Source organism: Lepisma saccharinum, chromosome 2 (assembly GCF_977018435.1).
Source record: "Lepisma saccharinum chromosome 2, izLepSacc3.1, whole genome shotgun sequence".
NCBI lineage: Eukaryota > Metazoa > Arthropoda > Insecta > Zygentoma > Lepismatidae > Lepisma > Lepisma saccharinum.
The window spans coordinates 7,580,372-7,602,412 of NC_139230.1; the positions used below are offsets into that span (position 1 = coordinate 7,580,372).

A 22,041-nucleotide genomic window follows, 5' to 3' on the forward strand; every position below is an offset into this window, starting at 1 on the left:
ATCATCTGGACCATCTCTGGAGGAACCAATTAGCTCTCGGGGATTTTATGATCGACCTGGTGCATGGTGGATAAATACTAAGTTCGTTTTTTTTTTCAAAAGTAGGCAGAAAAGTAAATAGTACCTTTCTCACAAATTACTTCCCAACGGGTCTTACAAATCAGTCATATTTAGCAATTTATCTCTGAAGGTGGCAGCTATGTCCCTCATCGTGCGAAGCAAAAACGGGCTCGGCTGGTGTCTTATGGCTACCCCCTTCCCCTCCCACAACCTTGTTCCTTGCTGAGACTTCTTCAACCCTCTGCACATGGGCGTATTTAAGGAGGGGGGTTCAACGGGTGCAACCCCCCCCCCCTTTGTTCAGTAGAATCGCCAGATTACCTGTTCTGTCCGCTATGTTCGTAAAAACTTCTTCAGACTCATTTTGTTCGAGCGTATAGAATGGGATATGAATGGGAGAGATATTAATTTCACACACCAGATGGGATTGTAAAGCAAATGTCTGCAATTTCCTGATAGTTTCAGAATTTTTCTGGAAAATACTCAGAAAACTTCTGATGTTTCGCAAATTCTATAATGCTACATGTAATTTCTGCTCAAAACGGCTGTTTGTGAACTTATAATAAAATGATAATGTTCACACTATAAGTTCCCGATATGGTTTGTTACCATTCAAGAATTGAGTATTCCTCAGATTCTAATTTTTTGATAATCTGAAATTTCTCAACTGTTTGATAATCCCGAAGTGTCGATAAATCATTTCCGAAAGTCTAGATCGGGATGGGAAACTTTCTTTCCAATTTATCCCTATTGAATATTATAACTGCATAGTACTTCTACTCTCTTTGGGTTGGGTGGGTGTGGATTTAGAAAAAAATTGTTGGTGAAGGTTATGATGGTGCTGATGTAATGAGTGGTAGCATTAAGGGCTGTTGGCCATTTCTGTGATATTAAGCCTGTAAAATCAGTTATATTTTTTTTCCCTCGAGTCTTTTCAAAGGAGCCCCCCCCCCCCGTGGTGGAGTAGTTAGCACATCAAGCTATGATGCCTGGGTTTGAAACCTGGCCTGGACATAAGCATTTGTGGGTGTCCATTCATCAATTTCATCATGTCATCACTCATCCCGATCTTCGCAAATTAGCCAAAAGTGGCACAAAAAGCAAAGTAAAATAAAGGAAATCAATCAATAAATTTTCTCAAAGGAAATTGGTTTTAAAAATGCAGTGCAAGATAGCCAGGGAAATACTGTAATGTTCTCAAGTTGTTAGACACAAGATGGACAGAAAAGTGTGAATACTAAGTGAGGTGAATTGTGAAATTGTATACACTAATAGTAGAAACTTTACTGTTGTCCATTTTTGGATCATTTTGTAGTGGAAATGAGCCCAAGTTTCTCTGAACACAGTCAACACATTGAAAATTGCAACAACTTATTCCAATATGAAATGCCTATTCCTCATTCATTGCAAAAGTATCAAAATGTTGGATGGCGTGGTTGATATTTTTTACAATTTCAAATCTGAATGAAAAATGTGGTAAACGGTAATTAAAAAGACACATCCAGGGTCTGCATTGTAGGCAGTAGAAAATTGTGACAAGCTATTTTACTCATGGCCGTGTGCACGAACGAAGATCAAATTTTAAACTCAGATCGGGAAAGGATCACTGGAAAATTCCATTGCACGAAGACGCTTCAACACTTGATCGCGATCTAGGAACATCAAAACGAGTTTATCTTCTGATCGGCCATTCGCGACCGTTTTGGTGTCTGATCCTGGTTCACGATACTGACGCTTCAACTGCAGGGCAGTTGTTTTTTAATATAAAAAGAGCGGAAACTGATATCGAGGGCGTGCAAATGCTAGAGATGTTTGATGTAGCCTACAATCCTGATAATTCGAGAACTATGTAAACTAAAAACTGCCAAAATAATAATAATAATTTGTGGTTCTGTGGTGTAAAGTCGTAATGTTTATAAATACTGTACTTTCTATCCCAGAACAAAAACATATATAAATGTCATATATTACGTGCAAGGTAAATTAGAACACAGCAATGTTTACGATATTGCTATATGGTGTTGGAAATATGATTGTATAAATTTACGAAAATACATGTTACTGGCTATTTGCACGACACGACAATATAAATATATGAGAATTAAGAAATGAAAAATTCAAATACTTACCACAGTACAGTAATAATAGAAATAATAATCATATATATCTTTATTTGAGCGAGCGAGGTTCAGCGTACGCTGTTCTCTCAAAATCGAAGGCATTTCGTAAGGCATTAAAGTCCCGTAGAACAAGGTTCCATGCTTTCTCCTCCTTTTGTGTTGTGCCGTCAGTTCATTTTTAATATTATTATTTTTTTACACTCCACTACATCCTTGTACATATTGACAAGGTTGATTAGTACATCTCTCAAATTCAGAGAAGTTTGTAGCCCGAATTATGTTCTTCTCCTACATGTTGATACTTTAACACATCACATTACTCTATGGGGTTCTTGATTGTCATTTGTTTTAGCCAACCAATCAGGTATAGCCTTACAAATTAATCTCGGATCAGTTGAACGGAATCTCCTGAACATCGTTTTTCGTTGGTGCAATGCAAATCTTTAAACCAAGTTCATTTAGTGTGGATTAAAATTGATCCCGTTCATCTGAACTTCGAAATAATCGGCGTTGGTGCACGCGGCCATCAAATATGCACAAATTGTTGGTGATCTTGGCAAGGGCAACGCTGCCAGTTTCATCTTCAACATCCGATAATGTCCTCTCAATTCAATGGGAGATTCTCAAGTAATGGGCCCTGCACTGTTAAGTATACACACATACAAATATTAAAATAACACCAATGGTGTTATTTTCAATTTTGTAGCAAGGAGGAAAAGACTAATTCCAATATTGTTTTTTTTAAAAAACAAAGCTAGGATTATCTTTTTCAAAAGCATTTTCTGTTCATTTTATGTAGAGAAGTTAGTTCGTAGATAAGACTTAATTTAATAAATTTGTGGCCTTTCATGTGGTGGCAGATTGGATTTTGATAGCCAGATCATACCTAGGGACGCTATACGTCCCGGATTTTCAGGGACAATCCCGGAATGGTATAATTTGTCTCTGTGTCCCGAATAGTTTCTTCAGGATGCACAAATGTACTGGAATCGGGTGGGAAAGAAGAAATGATCAAGACTATACTATCCTGACCTTCTTTTATATTTAAATGTGTGGACATAATTTAAAATGCTCATTTTACAAAACAATACAACTCTACATTGAACCGTTCCCTCTCCATAATACAAGAGTTATCGAGTTACAAGAAGGTACTGCAAACATCTTTGCCTTCATGATGGCTCCACTGTCTGCTAGCAGTGCTGAATTTCAGTTACAATTCTCTTCCATTATATAGTAACCTGCTTACTACAAAGAGACAGTGCCTATCTGTTCAGTCAAATAAAGTTCCCACACAATGTGGAATGACAATTATGGTGTACATACATACAACTTTATCGGGTCGAGGCCCCCTCCCCCCCTCCTGCTCCGTAACAAGCTTTCGGTCAGTAGTGTCCCAGATTTTCAGTTATGAAATATAGAAACTGTAATTGTACCAAAAGTTGGACCCCTTTACGTGAACTATATATACGCCCATGCCTCTGCACATGTGTCAACTTGGTTAGGCCAGCTCTTGGACAGCTCGGACCATTGCCTCGCGAGGGCACGAGACAGCTGGTGATGCCACATGTAGGTTGGGGCGATCGTCAGCTTGACCTATTGTGAGATTCGAATCTCCTTGTATGTAAATTATAAATGTATTACTTTAACAATAGTTTTGCGAGGTATGCGTTTCTTCTGAGGGTAGTGCCATGGCATGCCGGCTCTGCCCTTCAAGCCGCTGCTGCCTCTAACTGTAGCTTGTTAGACTGTGAGTGAGTTCTGTCAAAACTTTTGACTCGCATTGAACTTGCATGAGCTACAGGACAGATAGCAGGTTTTCATATGCAAAACATCTTCTTAGTCTGCCTTTAAAAGAAAATAATGGATGCACTCATTGGCAAAGCTTGACTATGGGAAATGGCATATTTTTGTTAAACAAGACTGACAAACAGTTAAAATAGCTACAAGCAAGGGTACACAAACTAAAAATAATTTAGGTGCCAGCCTTTTTTTTCTTTCTTTCAAATATGTGCTAAGAAAGCCATGAATCCAACTTAAATAAAGCTACACATTTTGAAATTTGATCTTCAAACATGTCATTTATTAATTAATATAAGATTGGATTAAAAGTAATTAACTCTTGCACTGGAGTGGCCTTCCTAAAGAACCAGCATGAATAACATTCTAATATATCATATGACAGACTCTACCATATTGCTGCAGTTCTTAAAATTCGGGTAGCAACAGTGAACAAAATTTAGAATGGCATGTTTATTATTCTGATTTAATGATACACGTTACACAGAAATCACAAACATTAAAAAGAGGTAATGGAAATTTCCATAAGCGAACTTGAAATATTTAAAAATATATATATTTTATTAGAACTGAATTTAAAATTCAGGCACCAGGTGAAAATTTTCAGACATAATGGTGACTGGGCAGTCTGTATTTGTCTACCCCTGGCTGCAAACATGGTTGCCAAAGAGCACTACTGTGAAAATAAATAAAAAAAAATTGTAACTTTTTCATGAATTTATAGATCAACTCTAAATCAGTTTTTCTTTTCTGTAGATTTCCCTGCAGTCCATAACTCAGCATTTGTGACAAGAGAGATAATCAACACCTACAGCCTTTTGTATACCATTCATGGATCAAGCCCGGGAAAACTTCCATACTTGCTAGCTTCCCATCTCGACGTGGTGCCTGCTAATCCTGCTGCATGGGAAGTCCCACCTTTTTCAGGAAAAATTGTCAATAATACTTTTATTTATGGCAGAGGGGCTATGGACGATAAAATTGGTGTTTTGGTAAGCACTATTTTCTCAGATTGGTAACTGAAGTGATTTTCTTAGTAATCATTTAATTCTATGAAATGCAAGAAGGTAATATATAACACATACTATGTGCCGATAATTACGTATGGAGCAGAGACTTGGACAATGACAGAGAGAGACAAAAGAAAGATTCAGGCAGTGGAGAAAATTTTTTAAGGAGTATGTTGGGGAAGACTAGAAGGGATAGAATAAGGAATGAGGAGATCCAACAGACAGTGGGTGTGGTGAAGCTTCAGGGCAGGATAGATCAGGCACAGATGAGATGGTTCGGACACATGAAGAGGATGGATGCAAAAAGACTGCCAGTAAGAGCTTACAATGCACAATGAGTGGGAATAAGGCTGAGGGGGAGACCAAGATGTCGGTGGAAAGAGCAGATAGTGGTGAGTGTTAGAAGAGGACAAGATTGGAACACCATTGAAAGAGAGGAGTGGTGGAAGACCAGGCATAAATTGAGAGGCTTGACTTCTATGCTGACCCAGCCAGAGGCAGGAAACTGCAAAGGACGATGATGATGATGATGATGGTTATGACAGTCATGTGTTAGCAACAGCAAATACTTTATTCTTTCATAGGTTTCATAGCATATTTGTATTTTATAGTTAATATTATATCACTATTATCAGTTTTGGGCAAGTTACTTAAGAAATAATAAGTTACTTTAATTTTCTTCTAACACTAACTTGGAAGTATGTGTTGGTAATACATACTACACACGCATGAGTGTCAGGAAGGGGAGCACTGCCTCCACCTGGAAATTGGATGTTACCATAAACTTATATATTACACACATACATCGAGTGCTCACTGAATTGCGACCACCGTTCCAAACGACGAGGATCAGCCCATTAGCTGCTCTGATCTGACCACCCTGACGGGAAGTATTGTGGTGAATATATAGACACAATGCTACATGTTAGTCGAACAGCACACGTTAAAATGGGAGATGGTCAGGATTTAACGTTGATCCAAAAAGGCTTACACATGCCTTCACAAAATAACAAACATAACAATCATGGTCATATTTTAGATTTTTTATACTACAATTACAAAAACTCAAAAATAAATAAAAATACACCATAAGTAAAGAAATAAAATACACCTATGAATAAATAAATGAATGAATAAATGAAATATGAAATACACACACACACCATGATGTTGACAGGTGAATTATTTATGTATATATTTAATTATAAGTTTGATAATGTTAAGTTAACTCCAAGTCTTCCATGATTTAACTAAATATGAATGACACAGTCCTTCTGACCAAACAATTTGTTCCTTTTGTGCCCTCTATTAGCCACTGTAGGAGGCAGAATTTGTAACGAATCGTTATGATGATGTGAAAATAAAATAAATAGAGAAACACAGGTGTTGTTTCATGCTCAGAATGAAAGCAGTGAAAAATATGGCTTGGAAAAACTGTACCCAAAATGACGGGTTCGTCCTAATAGGTAGCTAGGAAATCACCGTCCTCCTAGTGTTAATATCTATAAATAATATTGTGATTTATCTTTGTTATTTAATGTCACTTTTCTCTCTTTGTAGATAATGAGAGATTGTGAGAATGAGATGATTATAAACATATGAAAGAATAAATGCAATGAAATATTTGCATTATTGCATCCCCACCACCTAAAATCAATTTCAAGACACTGGACATATGCCAAGTGTGCCTTTTAATACATATTAGCTTGTATATAACTATGAACTATAAATATTTTCTATCATATGTTCATTTTGCTTATGAACAATTCTTATTCCATTTCAAAGCAGTGTTTATTCAGTTTGATAAATATTTAAATTGATATCAGCAGCACCTAAAGTGGAAAATGTTAGCTGGGGGTTGTTTGGATGATCTTTGGGGTTAGCTGGGGGAATGCTCCTATGGTTTAACATGGTGACAATGAGACAACTGTGTGGTATACTTTGCGAAAATTTTCCTAGCTGGGAGATACCATCCCCTGCATCCCCTCTCATTTTGAGCATTGGGTATGAAGGAAAGATTGCTATTATTTACTTTTTTTTTCAAGGGAATACTGGAAGCTCTGGAATATTTACTTGAAATTGGAGAGAGGCCTCAGAGAAGTTTCTATATTGCTTTTGGGCATGATGAAGAGGTAAGAGTGAATAATATATTTACCCATATAGTGTTATTTTTTTGAAAATATTTTGTGCACTAAAATTGAATTTAATATTTTGAGTTACTATTATCTTAGATAATTAAGTCTGTGATAATAATTACGACTGAGCCGATGCTGATGTATCTGTATCGGAAAGTATTGGTTGTATTTTATTAACCGATGTTGGTTTACACTTTGCTGGCATTTTGGTCCTTCACAGTATCTGCAAAAATGGTGTCGTAGCACGATGTGCTAACCACTCTGCGTCCGGCGTCCGGGTGGATTTTTTAGAAATCGGTAAATGTCCTCCTTTTTTTGGAAAGAGTATAGCATTGACCATAGCAAATGTTCTGCATAGAGAATGCTTCCACACATAATGATATTCATATCACTTGGGGCACATTAAATATTAGAGCAATGCTCACCTATCATCTGGGAGCTGAACATGATCACTTTCCCGACTCAGTCAGTAGTAGGGGTGTGCGGGATTCAGAAAAGTCTGTAAAGAAAAAATTCCCATCCTGATCCAGACTTCGGGAAATGATTTCCAGACATTTTGGTATCCCGAGCAGTTTGAAACTTCCAAATGGTCATTTCAAAAAGTGGTTAATTCTTGATGTTTTCTGCATTGTAAGTGTTTTGACACTTCTCAAAAATTGTTAGCTTTTGTTTCAGAAATGGAAAAAAAGGGGGGAAATGACGTAAAATTTGCGATTTCCACAGTGCCGGGAAATTTTTTAAAGTCATATTTTTTGATCCAATCTAAACTACCTAAAATTTAAATAAGGTTTTTTGGAAATAAGTTAAAGCAAAGCTTACTTGTTACATTTGCATTCACTTATGGTGATATTGCATTCTACTCGTAATATCCAAGAATTGTAAAAAGAGTAAAATTCTGTGCTTCAAACTATATATATATTCTTAGTTATGATTGTAATGTGTTAAATAATAGATTAGGAGATTGTTTTCATTGCTTAAAGGTAAGAGGAAATTATTTAAAAAATCATCAAAATTATATGTGAGCAAAGTCTTGGTAGTTATTTTTATATTCATTAAATTATGAGTAATGGCAAAATAGTTGCCATTTTTTGTGGTGTCCTCTTTTTTATGACTTTGTCCTCTTTTTTACATGTGTGTCTGGTCACCCTATACTTGACGGCAACTGTTGGTTAACATATTTAACGATGTTGTCATTTTATTGAAACAACTTTTTAATTCTTTGATTGATTGATTGATTTATTAGCATCCATGCAACTTTACAAAAGTTTGGGATTGTCACATTGTTCATGTACATTTAGAATACATCTATAAAATTATAGGCATAATATAATATAAAATACAATAGATGGTATGAGATACAAGATATCGTATAAATAACGGAGAATAAATGCATGCTCAATGTTATTTTCTTGAGACAAATTGGCTAAAAATTTGTTCTCTATATTCAATGTTCGCTTCATCTGCTATGACATTATGTACACATTATATATATATATGCATTCACACAAACATATATTGAGCATTCAATAGTCACCTATACTTACATCTAGATAACTGGAATCGAACAGCAAAGGAAAAAATAGAAAACTAATGATAGGGCAGTTCTACTTTGTTACATTATTGTTGTTATTCCTGCCACTTATGGTGTCAATGTACTCTTGCACTGTGTAAAAACAATGTATATTTAGGAATCTTTTTAGATGTAACTTGTATACTGGCAATGACTATGTTTTTGAATCCATTTGGTAGCATGTTAAATAAGCGTATAGCATTATATGTTACCCCTTGTTGGTAGAATGTGGTATTGTGTAATTCCATATGTAAGTCATTCTTTCCCCTGGTGTTGTAGGTGTGGTAGTCCTTATTTGCTGCGTGTGTATTTTGACAAATTGTAATGCCTGTTAGGATTTCATATAGCTATATGCATGGAACTGGCAATATCTGTAATTCTTGAAATAATGGTTTGCATGGTGCATCTGTTGGAGCATTTGCCAGAATTCTAACAGCTCTTTTTTGTAGTCTGAATAATGTAATGCTTTTGTTCATAATGCCGTACCATAATACAGAGTGAATGATGCCATAGTATAGTGTTTTTGCTGCTTCTAGATTTACTACATTTCGTACTGTTCTTATCACATAACAAAACCCACTAACCTTGTTTGCTGTAGCTTCATTTACATTTTGCTGTTACCTGCAGTAACACCGGTTACATGCACCTGCCTGTGCTAATACTAAATAGTGTTTTACTTGATATTAGAATACTGGTAGTTCCTATGTATGCAAATGAAACTGATAATGATTTTCTTCAGGTTAGTGGAAAGAATGGAGCACAATATTTGGCTAAAGCACTCCAGCACCGTGGGATTTATCAGTTGGATTTTGTGTTAGATGAAGGATTCCCAATTTCTGAAGATACAATGCCTGGTGCAGAGAAACCTGTTGCTATGTAAGTATGGTAAACTTGCATTAAACATTCAATGTGACCTTGATGTTTTGCTCAGAAATTGTTAGAAATTTATCATTTACTGAGAAATTTTACCTAACTTTGGAATATGACTACCCTTTTCATTAGGAGTCATAGGCTCAGTTACTTGCAGTGTTTCTCAGCAACTAACACAAAGAACAAGGCATGTCAAATTTGAGTTCGTGAGAGTACTGCTGCAGAGAGATATATTTATTACATGTTTATTTACATATTCCTTACACACTGAGTGCTTGATTTTTGCAAGAAATATCAAGAACATTTTGAAGTAATTTTAGACACTATTTATTACATGTTTATTTACATGTTCCTTACACACTGAGTGCTTGATTTTTGCAAGAAATATCAAGAACATTTTGAAGTAATTTTAGACACAATGTCCACCATTGATGATGAAGTCACTGGAAGAGATGAACCACCTGAATCTGTATACAGATAGATGACTCAATATTTACTACCAGTAGTGGCGATTGGGTGCCAAAACTTGGGAAAGGGGGAGGGGGGTGGCAAGAACAGTTTACTTTCTCTTGGTAGACAAGGCTTAGCATTAAGAAGTCAGTGCGGGGGCAGGGGACAATTCCGCCCATGCTCCCCCTAGTCGCTGTCACTGTTTACCATTCCATACTCAAGATTATAGAAAAAAATTCAATGTTATTTGCTTATTGTATATTGAAAGTGACATATTAAGCTCAGTTAGTATTCTCTTTTTGTTGCTTGATGCTAATTTCAAAGTTTTCAATTTATAATTAAATCTCGTTGATGCTAATTCACCAAATAACTATCCCTCATTCATATTTTTCAATATGTTTCTCATACTTCTTTGAAACACACAAAAGTAGGTGGGACTCCTTTATGAATTTAAAAATTCCATTTTTTCATCTAAGAACAGTTAATTTTCCGAATAAAGAGATGGCTATTGTTCATGCAGAGTTCCGTTTGAAACAAATGTTTGTGGATATGGTAGTGTTTTACTAACTGTTGGTGTATATATCATACAAAAATGTAAACATTTTGGTAACAAGAATGTTTTGAAAAATCAATGAAAAGCACTATTCAATAACAGAAATATGAGGGTCAGGTAACCCTACAAATTAGATTGCCAGCAAACATATTTCAAAACTCCAATTAGGATTCTTTGCATCACTGATAGTTGCATTCATTATCTTTTGAAAACCTAAAAATAAACAGCATATGTCCTATTTCAAAGGGAGGAATTCACCTCTGAATTTTCTTGGGTGTCTGCCTTCTTCCATCCATCACTTATATTGAATGTTATATTGTTATAAAAACAAAACCCTCTGTCCTAGGTACTCGTAAAATCGGCCTGGCTTCTCAGAGAATGGTGGATAATCCAAAATTACTAACAGTTTATCTATTCCGTTAATAATGATGAGAAAAAAAGAAAAACAAAAAGTTTGCCAAAAAAACAAAGTTCAGCTGTGGAAATTATGTATAGTTTGCATGAAAAGTTGAGAAAACTGGATCCTGAGCATTGTTTTAAAGGTTGGTGGAATGAGGAATATTGAGTGGATCATCCGGATGACAATTCATCTCTATGTGAACAATGACATTTCTAAAATAAATGTGACCAGGCAAAACAGCAATGATAATCTAAAACTGAACTGATAACAAAATGCTTTTCTGGAGGATTAAGTAAAGTGCTTTATTTTCTGGTACTTTTTGTAAAATGGGAGTACAATTGATTGGCAAGAAGTATTAAATCATATTGCTATAATCTTAAAATGGTGTACATGCGATTGCATGGATAATATTTTTCAATTTGAATATTTCTTGGCTTTTCTTTAAATGTCCAGTTCTACTTTACTATCCACTACATATGAATGAGCAAAACTACCGAATTGTTAATTATGTATTTAGTAATTGCATAATAATTCTAATAGTTGCATAATTAAATAGCTATACTAAAATTGCAGAATATAAGGTAACTGAAATTAAAATTTTAATTTTAATTATGCTTTCTTAATATCCTTCCTACCATTCAGGGTTGGTGTCACAGAGAAAGGATCAGCTACAGTTCAACTCAGTGTAAATAGGTCTCCAGGTCACTCCAGTATGCCTCCACCAGAATCTACTATTGGAATTCTAGCTTCTGCTGTTCACAAACTTGAAGCCAATCCTCAACCTTCGATGTTTGGATATGGTCCGGAATCTGCTATGTTTGAGCATATTGCCCCTCATGTAAGTTGATAATGAATTTGCTATTATTCAAGTTTATCTTATTATTTTAGATAAATGATATTGTTATAATTACAATTCAAACTTCACATTGTTATATAGAAATAACAATATTTTAACAACTGTGTTACTAATAGAAAGCATATAGAATGTAGCACTTCGACAAAATTTCTACAGAATTCCTAGAAAGATTCAAAACATTCCAAAATATACAAATAGGTTCATGTGTTTAAATGACTGCCTAACCAGTTAAGATGTCTAACACTTTTCAAGTCAAAGAAAGAGAAGTCTGAATTTACTCCTTGATTGCAACCAAGAAATCCTTCTAACATTAAAATGAATTGTCTGTTGCCTTCCAGGTACCTTTTTCGAGTTGATGGGTGAGGGACAAACCAAAATTTTGAGTCGTACAGTTCAAGTCTACATGCATAAAAATTACTGATTGAAATATAATTTATTTGAAACCATAATGTTTTTGTATTTTCATGTTGATTTTTGTGTTTTTCAGTAAATATTGAATAATTCTTGATGAATAAGATAAAATAAGTTTTATTTTAAAGAGTGCATTTTCATTGAAAAGAATTTATTACATTTTGTTTTATCTAGCTAAGCAAAGTAGAGTTGTGAACACGGCACTGGTTTCTGCAGAAAATTGCAACTTTTCACCTGAAAGTTTTATTTTGTATGAAAAATAGAACATCTTTCTGAAAGTTGACAAACTAAAAGAGTTTTGAAATCTTCCAAGGAGTTTTGAATTCAAATTTAAGGAGGGACATGTAACAAGACAATACAAGGCCAATGTACTAAACAAAATTTATTTTAATTGTATTCTTATTCCAATCATGCAACAATGATAATGTGTTTTTATTTTTATTGTAGTGTAATGAAGTGCATTTTTCAATTTTTACTTTGGTGTAGTGATGTAATGTACTACACAATGTTTCTTCTTTTTTGTTATGATGTACTAAACTAATTATTTCATTATGTATCTTGATGTTTACCATGCCCTTTTAATCAAGGGTCAATGGAAGAAAATAAAATTCAAATTCAAAATTCAAATAAGCTATGAGGACAAAGAACTTGATCTGTGAAATGTATGTCAAAGTACAAGTTACTAAAACACTGTCTTATTTGCTAACAATGTCATGTATGACATTGTCGCCATAAATTTTTGTATAATGGAGGAGATAAGACTTATATTGAAAACTTAAGCAGCGAAAATAATGGTTATGATGGTTAATGTTCATCAATGAGTGAAATTGTATAGTATAATATCTTGATATGCAAGGGTTATAATACACCAATATATATGTGTGTATCTTATGTTAAAATTACCAAACTTGATTATCATGTACTTCTATTTGACATGTCCTATACTACAGTTGTACCTACTTGTACAAAATTGTAGTCCTTGGATGCAAATAAATCAAATCAAATTAACTAATAATTTACTCAAAATCTTCTTCCCCAAGCAAAAAAAAAATCTGCAACTTGTGAGCTTTGTCACAAGACATGTACAGAACATTTATGCAAATTTAGGTATCCTCATTTAATATTTCATACTGTGATAGCTAAATTGTTAAAATGTTCTAAGATGGTAGGTAAGTATTTCTTATTAAAACGCATATTTTTAATTTCAGGTATCATTCAGTTATCGGATTTTATATGCAAATCTTTGGTTATTTTCTGGCATCATGTCTCGATTTATGAGTAGCAACCAAGTGACAAATGCTTTTGTGAGAACTACAACAGCAGTGACCATATTCAATGGTGGTGTGAAGGTATGTGTAATTCGAGATTATTTGCTTTAAAGCAATGTTAAATTATTGGAAAAAATCTTGATTTCACAATAAAAAAGCTGGTTGAACTTTTGACCTAAAAAAATTAGTTTTCATTGTATCATTCATTTGCTTGTCTAATTGTCACATTTGGAACAAACTGTGTAATTTAAGGCTGTATCTGTGAAAGCTTATTAATACACATTTCTCATGTAAATAACACTTTACTGTCTTAATGTCGATTGACAAGATATGTTGAAGTTTTTACATATGGAGTTTTAAAAAACAAATGTTACTTAAGTGAAAAGTTCTGAAACCACCACTTATTTCTGGACTTAAATATGTAGTTATTAAGTTTAAGTTGTAGTGAATAATAATTACATGATCATGAAAGAAATTCCTTCCTGATTATTTTCCAACTTATGGGAGTGGAAATCTCCTTTCCATGTGATAGTGTACTCTGCTCCTGCAAGCATTTGAGACCTATCTTTTACATATGTTTCTGCAACTTGCAACTATATCTGCCTTTCTCCCTATCTCAGTACATGGGTTGAAACAGTCATTGCAGGCCAGTAGCCACCACTTAGTGTTGGGAGTGAAATTCCTTGGGAAACATGAAAGTAGGGTGAAACCATCATCAGCTATGCTTATGAAAACCAAATGTGGCTCCTTTTTCCCATGTGTGCAAAAATATCTGTATTCCGGAAAATTTAAAATCAGGGTTCAGAAATTTTACTATCTGGATTTTGGAGGCAATCCAGATTTCAGAGGGAATTTGGATTTCAGATTACTTTTTCTGTGCACAAGCATAACCATTATCTTTGTATCTACTATTTCCCAGTATGGAAATGGACTTGGCTGCAAACAGAATCAGGAAACTTAACTTGAAATCTGGATTCCTCCAAAATCCAGATTTTATATCTGAAATCTGGATTTCCTCCAAAATCCAGATTCTCTGGGTTTACTCTCTGGATTCTGGATAGTAAAAAATCCAGATTTGGCCATTCCTAATATATATATATATATATATATCTGAAGTGCACCAAGGACTCTTGCTAAAGAATAATAGGCCTATTCATATGAACAAACTTGTATCAATATTGTGGTGAGGGGGGAAAACAGTTTATGTTAAAAGCTGTAGTTTATATCACACAAGATTTTATGTTAAGGATTAGCAATGGAATGCATTTTTTTTGCACTGCAACTGATATCATTCCAAATCACTGTTAAAAATTAGTTATTATTTTTTTTTTATGTACGAATACATGATTGTTCGTCCAAGTCACTCAAAATGCTACTTGCAGTGCATATAATTTTATTGTGTTTATGTATTGGAATTACGTGGACTGGAAATGTAATAGTGATTGCAGCAGTGCTGAGGGGAATGGTGGTACGTGCGATCATGATTATGTTGGCACATACAAGGCTGATCCCCATTCAACCCTGTATAATTGTAATACAATGTTTTGCGTAAGGTACTTAAAATAGAAATCCAATCCAATGTGAATGCATGAGTGATTAAGCATATTAAATGACCAGTAGTGGCGATTGGGTGCCAAAACTAGGGAGCAGTTTACTTTCTCTTGGTAGACAAGGCATAGCATTAATAAGCCATAGTGCGATGGCAAAAATTGGAGGGCAACTACCCCCATGCCCCCCCCCTCAATAGCTGCCACTGTAAATAACTATTACAACAATCCAATAAATTAAATCCATCAACCTTTTATGTGCTAGCCCTCAAGTTTGATGTAAACAACTGAAGAATTCACAGAAAATGCTGTTCTAAGAAAACATATGGAACCAGAATTTAGGCTAAAAGAATAATAACCACATCATAGAACAAGCAAGAGGAAATGCATATCATAACCATGATTGTATTATTCTCTTTGAATTTCACTTCAGTTACTATGTTTTAGGTTTGACAATTCTAACAAATTTTGTCATTTTTCTCTCTTTGTGGAATACATTTGTGATTTACATGAGATGCATCTTATGCACTTTTGTGTGTGTTTAGATTTAATTTAAATAATAGATAATATTTTAAAAATTTGCAAAACCACTCTTAACATTTTGTTTCATCTTACTAATGCTATTTCACTGATGATTGCAGGATAATGTGGTTCCAGCTTCCGCAACTGCCATAGTTAATCACAGAGTCCATCCATCCCAGACAGTTGCTGAAGTTTTGCAATATGATCGAGAAATTATCAGTGATTCTCGAGTGAAACTTGACATCAAAACAGCGAAAGAAGCTCACCCAGTGACACCATTTGGTCCAAATGATATGCCATATCAGTTGGTTGCTGCCAGTGTAAAGCAGACTTATAGTGATGTCATTGTGGCTCCAGGTAAAGTAAAATATTTTTTATAAAAAGAGTATCTATCTGCATTTGTGTGTGTGTCCAAGAGAAAGTGAAGAGCAGGAAGTGCTACTTTAACATGAAACTTTTTCATGTATCTGATTCTAGTTTTAGGAGTGAAGGAACAAAAGCAAATGATTATGACACCCAACGCCACCCTGCTTAGCAAATAATCCAGAGTAAAATCCACTTGATACCATACGACTTCCAAATGATACAGAAAAATGACAGCCTAAATAATGATCATCATATGCATTTTATACCAAAACGCTAAATATTGCCACACACCCCCCCCCCCCCTTTCCCCGAACTTCAAAGTACGATCCTCCCTTACTATGGAAATTCTGTGTCAATCTAAGACCTAACATTGATATCCAATATCTGGATATCCCCCCTCAAGATCCCCCCAATTTAATGCTCAATGTGGAATTCCCGTGATAATCTAAGACTTAATGTTGATAGTCAAGTAAGCGGTTTATAGTGTCCCCCCCCCAAAAAATAATGCTTAATCTTCTCACAAGATTTCACCTGACAATTTAAAACTGAATAAGAACCGGGCACTGTCCTCTTTCCCCCAAATGATATTTATTACCCATCCCTTATCAGACACCAGAACCTCGTTAGTCTGCAAAATGCTGTCCAGGGTGTACTATGTGGAAGTGAGGTCCCTAATAAGTCTACTTGCTTGGTAACTTACTCATTTGCAGGCAGCAGTTTTATAGATTTGCAGATATTCCAGAGTGGTAAGATAACCATGATTGATCAGTGCTTCATTGTAGCATAGGTTGTAGTTTGGGCAAGATGAGGTCAACAAACAGAGAAAGTTCACTCTGCATGTCATGTGGCATACTTTCTCAAAGTTAGTAAGAGTTTAAGTAATCAAATACTCATATATTCAAATTTTCTACTATGTGATTAACTTGCAATATACGAGACTTATTTTCTCTCCATCTTTTTTTTTCAGCTGTTTTAATTGCAAACACAGACACCAGATGGTACCTGGAGCTGACCAAGCATTTGTTTAGATTCTTACCAATTATCATTGGTCCAGAAGACTCAAAACGTTACCATGGTAATAATGAAAGAGTAACTATTGAAAACTACCACAAGGCTGTAAATTTTTATTACAGGGTGATCAAGAATGCTGACATTTTAATAAAACATGTTCCTTTATCAGTTGCTTACAACAAAGACCAAGAACTCTAGTCATTTACACACTTTTTAACTATGATGTACATAATGAGTTGCTTATGATGTTGATGTTGATGTTTAATTGTTGTGTTGTTTGTTTGTTTAGCTAAAAACAGAAAATCCAACTTATATTTTTGTATTTCTATTGAGCCAGAGCAATAATATATATGTATTCCATTTATTTTTCAAGTAAAACAACACCAGAATATTTAAGTGGGATTTTTTTTTAAACAGCTGTTAAGAATATTTTTTTCAATCTACCTTAATCCTTTGTATATGTGAACCATATACATCAGAATTACGAACAACAATGTTAGGTTCAATTCGTATTAGTATTTATATGTCTATTTTCTTACAATTGATGGTTGTAAAATAAGAGAAATATTCTGTTGAAAAATTGTTTCTATAGATGTCAAAGATGTCAACTTATAACAATTACACTTGATGTTGGAAATCGAAGCTGTTAGATAAACATAATTTTATAGTTATACTTCAATAATATTCTATTCAAAGGAGTTTCCAATGGAGAGGTAATTCATATAATCTTCTATTCTAGCAAGTTATCTCCTATTAAAATTATGTTTGTTTTTAGATGTGGACATATACAAGGTGGGGCAAAAAGAACACATGTTTTTGGAATAAGTGTAACGTCATTGATTTTCAAGATACAAACGTTTTATTAACACCAAAACCATAGATAAGAAATGCAGAAAGTTCAGCTTACCAGAATAACTGAATTCTCAGTTGGTACATCCACCTGTATTACAGTCAGTGCTTGAATTGGAGGGGATGTATAGTTTCCCCCCTCCAGTTAGAGTAAATATGTAAGGCATTTCCACAGCTGTCTTGATTTTCCCCATGTTAAAACATAGGAACATCTGCTCCTCAGCTTGACCCAAGGCTCAGGCAAATACCCCCTCCCCACCTAATAATTTCCACTTTGAGCGCTGAATAGTAATATTTTCTTCTAGATCTACATGAATAATGATTTATCCATTCCATCTGAAGCTATTCAACATCTCCTATTTCGTTTTTATCCATGGTCACTCCTGAACATCTCCTTACATAATTTTTACCCAGTGTAACTTATTCATTTCTTTTCTCTGTCGCTCACTAACTGAAACTCTGATTTTGAATCTTGTGTACTAGTTCACTCTCTTTTCTGGTATTAGTGACAATGTTCATGGTTTTTACCTATTTGCTTGTCATCTTCGAAATGCTAGTCTTTCTCTAAGGCTTTGTACACATTATGATGAACTCAGTCACATGGATGGCCTTTAGGGTCAGTGTACACAGTACGAAATTGCCATAATCAGGGATTTATTCATAACTGTCAATCTGATAAGGGTGGGGATGCAGATGTTTCCCAAGGGAAGTTAAATCTAGCACTAAAAATGATCATAAATGTCCCCATGAAAAAATAAGGAAGATGAGTGAATAAACAATTGACTGAAGATTAACTTTTGAGCAATGCAGGTAACAAAAATCATTAATGAAATGCCATAAAGCAAGCATAAAAGGGTAAAGTAACAAATACTAACTTCAAAATAAGAATATGATGCTTCAATAGGAAAACTATTCAATGAGTAAAAGTAACTAAATTACTACTATCTCTGAGGAGTAACTCTCTCTAGAGGGGAGAATTACCCTCAACCCCTCTATTATACCACCCTGGGTATACACCACTGAAGATCATTTAAGTATTCAATTATTGCATACTCTTAGCTACATATTTTACACAAAAAATGCACATTTTCTAATAATCTGACACTTTAATATACTAGGTATTTAATTATTATTAAATATGATTGCTAGTAAGGTAAACTGCCATAATATTGGATACCCGCTCAATATCGGATATCATCATTTCTCGGCTCGTGGGTGCTGCCATGTGCAAAAATCCACTGAACTACGTTCGTCGATTGCCGTCAATACTTCATTGTGAGTGGGAACGCTGTTGACCACACTGCGCGTGTACAATCGACGAAAACAGAAATTTTCAGTTTCTGAGTTTTTGGAAGCATTTCATGATCAAAGGTTTTCACATTGAAGGTAAGGAGAAACTATGGCTTACTTATATTTCATAGAAAGATGGAATATTAGAGTATGTTGATATGCTAGTCCTATTCAGGTAAATGTCTGTTTGATATTAAGGTTATATTTCCCACGAGGTCGCATTCGGCCTAATATCGGATAGGGAGGCCTCCCAAATATCTGATATCAAATTGGTCAAATTGACATTCCCCAATCCCAAATTGCAGCACAAAACATGTCAAGAGCAATCTGACTCAGAAGAATCTGACACTAGTTTGAAAATAAATAATAGGTTGCTTCCATCATGAGATGTAATTTTATTTCAAATATAATGTTAATATATATATTATATAATGTTAAATTCCTATCTGATATTAGGCATACCCACTATCCGATATTCGGATGGCTTTTTTTGATTCCTCAAATTTGCATTGTTTTTTATTTTGTACTGTACAACAAATAATTTAACAATAAGGGAGATAAACACATCACAAGGCAAAAGGTAAGATACCAATAGTTCATATTACCAAAAATTATGCATTTCTGTTAAATTTTAGTGGGTTAATAATTATGGTGATTTCAAAAAGTATCCGATATTATGTCAGGTTACCCTACATGATTCTCTTTTACAAGATGTATGCATCATGCAAACAATTCAGTGTCCAGGAAAATTGAAACAAAAATTTTGAACATAGAATATTGTTCCCAAATTCTGGCACACATACTTGTAGTCCCTATAAATGCTGTTTGACACACATGCTAGTTTTGCACAATAGCTACAGCATGAAACTAAATATTTAAGAATTTTCTGCCTGCTGAAAAGAAAATTATAAAATAATTGTAGTTCAATAGAGTTGTGTGTATTCTTGTAATTTCATATACACCAAAGTTACTATATTGCTCTGGCTACTATTTTTCAAAGCTCAAAATGTAAATAATTTTTTTTGTTTTTTAAAAAAAATTGAACTTTCCTTTGGAAAAATGTGATAACATAATGTGATTTTTGGGGAGTCAGTTGTACAGGTGTTGTTATAAATGACAAACATGGGTGTTGTATCAAAACTAAATATTTCTGTCTGAGATCACTTTTCTTTCTAATGCCTACTTTATTTTCATAATCTAAATGTAATTAATTTGAAATTATAGTAAATAAAGATGCTTAAAAACCTAATCAAAAATATTGTAACCAAAGGAAATTTGAATATTATGAGATTATTTTGTTGAGAGAATTATTTCCATTGCATGTATTTTGACATGTTGAATATAACAAGATGCTTTGAAATGCAAGTGATACAATTTTTTTCATGATTTACCTACTTACCTACTGGCTAACCTAAACAATTTATCTGAGGGATCTATCTCTATCTCATCCTATCTCTATACTGAAGCAATAACTTCTATACCCTGTCCCACCTATCTCTGGAGCAGGCAAACAAAAACAAGACTTGCACACAGGCCCATAGCCAAGCAGGGGCATCATCGTCAGCTCCCTGGCATCATCGTCAGCACCCCTGGCATCATCGTCAGCACCCCTGGCGTCATCGTCAGCACTACTGGCATCATCGTCAGCACTCGGACATTAGGTAAAACTTGTATAATTTGTTTGTAGTGACAAGTGAAAATGTAGACAGCAGATATTATGTGGTCATAACTTGATGAATGGACAAATTCACAGAACGAAGATCAGATATCACATATCTTGATTATAAACTGAATTCTAAGTAGCGGAAAGTACAGGGTGATTAATAGCGGTTTCATTATGTTACTGTGCATGTGTTATTAAACGCATCACGAAGTAACTTTGCAGTTTTGTAGAGAAACTCAACAAGTTTTGTGGCACATATTACAAGTTATGGGAGATTTCTGTTCGCCGTGGCGCCATTGAGAATATTCGTGATTTTCCGGAACTCAATGCTTTTTGTGCAATCTCCAAATTTAGATTTTACAGCCTCCTCTTCTTCAGTGAACAACCATTTCACAATACGAGTATCTTGACATGCTAGAAAATTGGCTCATGCCACAGTTGGAGCCAGACAGAGAACTTTTTCCACCAGTTGGATGGTGCTCCACCCCAGTTCCATCACAATGTCCACAAAATCTTAGCCACCAAATTATCAAACTGGCGGGTCGGTCGTTGTGGAAATGATGGAAATGTCATTGCCTCAAAGTGACTTTTTTTTGTGTGAGGTTATGTGAAGGATCTAGTGTGTGTGCCTCCATTACAGAGTGATCTAGCAGAACTGGGGGGCTCGTATCATCAGTGCTTTTGATCGAATTGATAGGTACATGCTTCATCACGTTTGGGAAGAACTTGATTATAAAGTTTACTTCTGCAGAATCACAAAGAGGGGGCATATCAAACACTTGTAATGTGTCACAAAACTTCCTGAGTTTCTCTACAAAACTGTAAAGTTACTTCACAATGTATTCAATAATACACATACAGTAACATCGTGAAACTGCTTCAATCATTTGTAGACACCCTGTATTTAGTAGGTTGTATAGAGTTTAGAAGTTTGTGCATAGTAGCCAGGCTGAGCTCACCCTTGACATTAGGTAAAACTATTTTGTATAATTTGTTTGCAGTGAAGAGTAAAAAATGTAGACAGGAGATAATATCTTTCTCACAACTTGGTGAAAGATAAATTCACAGAACAGGGGCCTCCCTAATGGCGCAGTGGTAGCATCATTGCCTTGTAATGAAGGGGTCCTGGGTTCGATACTCAGTGGAGGCACAAGTGGTTCGGATCCCACTTTAAACTGTAGGTCCAGTCCTTATTAGCCATACTGTGCGTAAAGTGGACTTAAATCACCAACTCAAACCAAACGAAATTCACAGAACATAAACTTCATCTTGTTTATGAGCTGAAGTTGAAGT

At 34.8% G+C, this 22,041-nt stretch overlaps 2 protein-coding genes across 7 annotated transcripts in view; one reads left to right on the forward strand and one right to left on the reverse strand.

Moving 5' to 3' along the window:
- Positions 1-20,450, forward strand: part of LOC145983899 (N-fatty-acyl-amino acid synthase/hydrolase PM20D1-like) — a 53,211-nt gene extending 32,761 nt beyond the window's left edge. For all 6 annotated transcript variants that reach the window (XM_083117004.1, XM_083117005.1, XM_083117007.1 and 3 more), the window contains exons 3-9: positions 4,734-4,969; positions 7,033-7,119; positions 9,432-9,568; positions 11,608-11,803; positions 13,441-13,581; positions 15,689-15,926; positions 16,903-20,450. In XM_083117004.1, coding sequence (XP_082973130.1) covers positions 4,734-4,969; positions 7,033-7,119; positions 9,432-9,568; positions 11,608-11,803; positions 13,441-13,581; positions 15,689-15,926; positions 16,903-17,144 — 1,277 coding nt within the window. In that variant the 3' untranslated portion in view covers positions 17,145-20,450. The remainder of the gene's footprint in view (positions 1-4,733; positions 4,970-7,032; positions 7,120-9,431; positions 9,569-11,607; positions 11,804-13,440; positions 13,582-15,688; positions 15,927-16,902) is intronic.
- Positions 1-22,041, reverse strand: part of eIF2D (eukaryotic translation initiation factor 2D) — a 135,390-nt gene that overhangs the window by 75,012 nt on the left and 38,337 nt on the right. The gene's annotated exons all lie outside the window — the stretch shown is intronic.